At 36.1% G+C, this 2,500-nt stretch overlaps 1 protein-coding gene across 3 annotated transcripts in view; it reads right to left on the bottom strand.

Moving 5' to 3' along the window:
• LOC122251542 (choline transporter-like 1) overlaps nucleotides 1-2,500 on the bottom strand; it is an 18,738-nt gene that overhangs the window by 9,776 nt on the left and 6,462 nt on the right. For all 3 annotated transcript variants that reach the window (XM_043013561.2, XM_086556365.1, XM_086556364.1), the window contains exons 5-8: nucleotides 928-1,041; nucleotides 590-753; nucleotides 268-357; nucleotides 1-133 (exon numbers count right to left, since the gene is read on the bottom strand). The exon at nucleotides 1-133 is cut by the window's left edge and continues 7 nt beyond it. In XM_043013561.2, coding sequence (XP_042869495.1) covers nucleotides 1-133; nucleotides 268-357; nucleotides 590-753; nucleotides 928-1,041 — 501 coding nt within the window. The remainder of the gene's footprint in view (nucleotides 134-267; nucleotides 358-589; nucleotides 754-927; nucleotides 1,042-2,500) is intronic.

Raw genomic sequence — 2,500 nt, 5'->3', positions numbered from 1 at the left:
ACTGTTGCAATGATGGCATAGATCAAAAGAGCTCTCTCATTGCGCACTGTCTCTTCCAGTATCTGATCTAGCGGAGCATTATCCAGCTGCAGATGAACGCTGATGTAGCTCCACCACAGCAAAACCGTCAACACTATAAGAAAGTTCTAATTTATTTTTGAATTCATCATTTCAAAATTATTCATCAAAAAGTATTTTGTAATAACATAACTGAAATATAGCACAACTATAAATAACAAACACAACTTGTGTGATCCTTTTACACACCTGTAGAAACCACCATAACTGCAATCATAATGGCATATGATACAAGTCCTGCCATGTAATGCAATAAAAGCATTACCACACAGGAGATGCCTGAAAGACAGGATTCACATTAAGAGCCGAGTTCAATGACTGCCTGTAATATAGTAATTGTAAGAAGAGTAATGAAATGAAAAAACATGATGAAAAAGAAAAGAAAAGAAAAGAAAAAAAAAAAATGAAGAAAAAATAAATACATACATACAAAATCAATAATAATCATGTAATTGCCATGCATGATACATATCCCAATAACATGAAGTAAAAAATGCCAATCTGCACTTACCGAGGGTAATGAAAATAAAAATCAGAACCAGATGCCAAGATGCATAGAGATCTGCCAGCACCTGTTCCAGAATATCCAAAGAGTTCAGGTACCCATAGAGATTGTACACAAGACCAGCTGGCCCTTCACCTTCTACAGGTACACATCGATTCAACACTGGATCGCTGTAAATAAGAAAGAAAACTTATTAAACAGGCACACACGATATTCTGAACTCCTATTTCATGAACGTATTTCTCTCAAATCTGCCATTTTTCCATCTTTCATATTTAATTTTTTTTTTTTTTCATACACTCTTCCATGCTGTTAGCTCAACAACCCTTCATAACATAACACACCTATGGTATACAGGTAGGCTTGGACACTCTGGAGATGGCAAGCTCTCGTTGGCTCGTTGAGCATTGATGGACTGCATCTTGTTAATGTCTTCTTCATGTTTTGTGTAATCATACCTGAAAATAGGCAACCCTCTGTTAGTAACTTTGCCTAAATTAATCTCCATAAAACTGATATGAATTAGTGTTAGTCACATGAAAATACACTGATTTCCAGGAAGAGCAGATATTAATCATCGTACTAGCTGTACACAGGCCCACAGAGTTACATATATATATATATATATATATATATATATATATATATATATATATATATATATATATATATATATATATATATATATATATATATATATCCTTTCCAGCTTAAGTTTACATCAGTTGATTATTGTCTTATAATTATTTGTAAGAGAGAGAGGGGAAAGATGGGGGAGAGAAGGGGAGGGAGGGAGGGAGAGAGATGGGGGAAAGAGAGAGAGGGAGAGAGGGAGAAAGGGAGAGAGTGAGAGGGACAGAGAGGAGGTTGGAGAGGGAGAAAGAGAGAGAGATGGGGGGGGGGAGAAAGGTCGAATGGGAGAGACAGGGACAGAGAGGAAGATGGAGAGGGAAAGAGAGAGAGAGAGAGAGAGAGAGAGAGAGAGAGAGAGAGAGAGAGAGAGAGAGAGAGAGAGAGAGAGAGAGAGAGAGAGAGAGAGAGAGAGAGAGAGAGAGAGAGAGGAGAGAAGAGAGAGAGAGAGAGAGAAGAGAGAGAGAGAGAAGAGAGAGAGAGAGAGAAGAGAGAGAGAGAAGAGAGAGAGAGAGAGAGAGAGAGAGAGAGAGAGAGAGAGAGAGAGAGAGAGAGAGAGGAGAGAGAGAAGAGAGAGAGAGAGAGAGAGAGAGAGAGAGAGAGAGAGAGAGAGAGAGAGAGAGAGAGAGAGAGAGAGAGAGAGAGAGAGAGAGAGAGAGAGGGAGAGAACTATATAACCTACAATTCATAAATATATATATATATACTATAATTTTATGCATTACTCTAAATACACAAACATGCATATATACATACATATAGACATATCTCTCTCTCTTTCTTTCTCTTTCTCTTTCTCTCTCTCTCTCACATTCGAACTTCCACTTTCATGCTAAAAAACAGCACAGCTAACCATTACTGCCTAAGAAATCTACCAGAAAGAAAATCTATGACAAGAAAGAAAAATAAAAGCTCCAAAAAAAGTCATATGCCACTATAGTAGAAATTTTGCTATGGAACATTAACATAAAAAAAAAAAAATTAAAAAAAATAAAATAAAAAATAAAGACACTATTATGCACTTGTAATTCAAATTTCAAATGTTTTTTCTTCATGCAATACACATATTGAAATATCCTAATATCTAAGATCAAATAAACAAACTCAAGCCTAAAAGATGATGCCACATACAATCAATCTTAACAACTTACCTCAAGTTTTAAAAATCCCTATATGCCTGAGTAAAGAAAAGGGATTTCTCAATTTAAGTAGAAAGAACAGAATCACCATTTGCATTCTTTCTTAGATGTACTAATCTATGTCGTTATAGCCAATCCTCAGGCAGTC

This window comes from Penaeus japonicus, unplaced genomic scaffold, assembly GCF_977035675.1.
Source record: "Penaeus japonicus unplaced genomic scaffold, GWHDUDI00000001_assembly GWHDUDI00000032, whole genome shotgun sequence".
In the NCBI taxonomy this organism is placed as follows: domain Eukaryota; kingdom Metazoa; phylum Arthropoda; class Malacostraca; order Decapoda; family Penaeidae; genus Penaeus; species Penaeus japonicus.
Note: the sequence above shows the minus strand (reverse complement) of the source record. Positions and strands in the feature narration are given on the sequence as shown.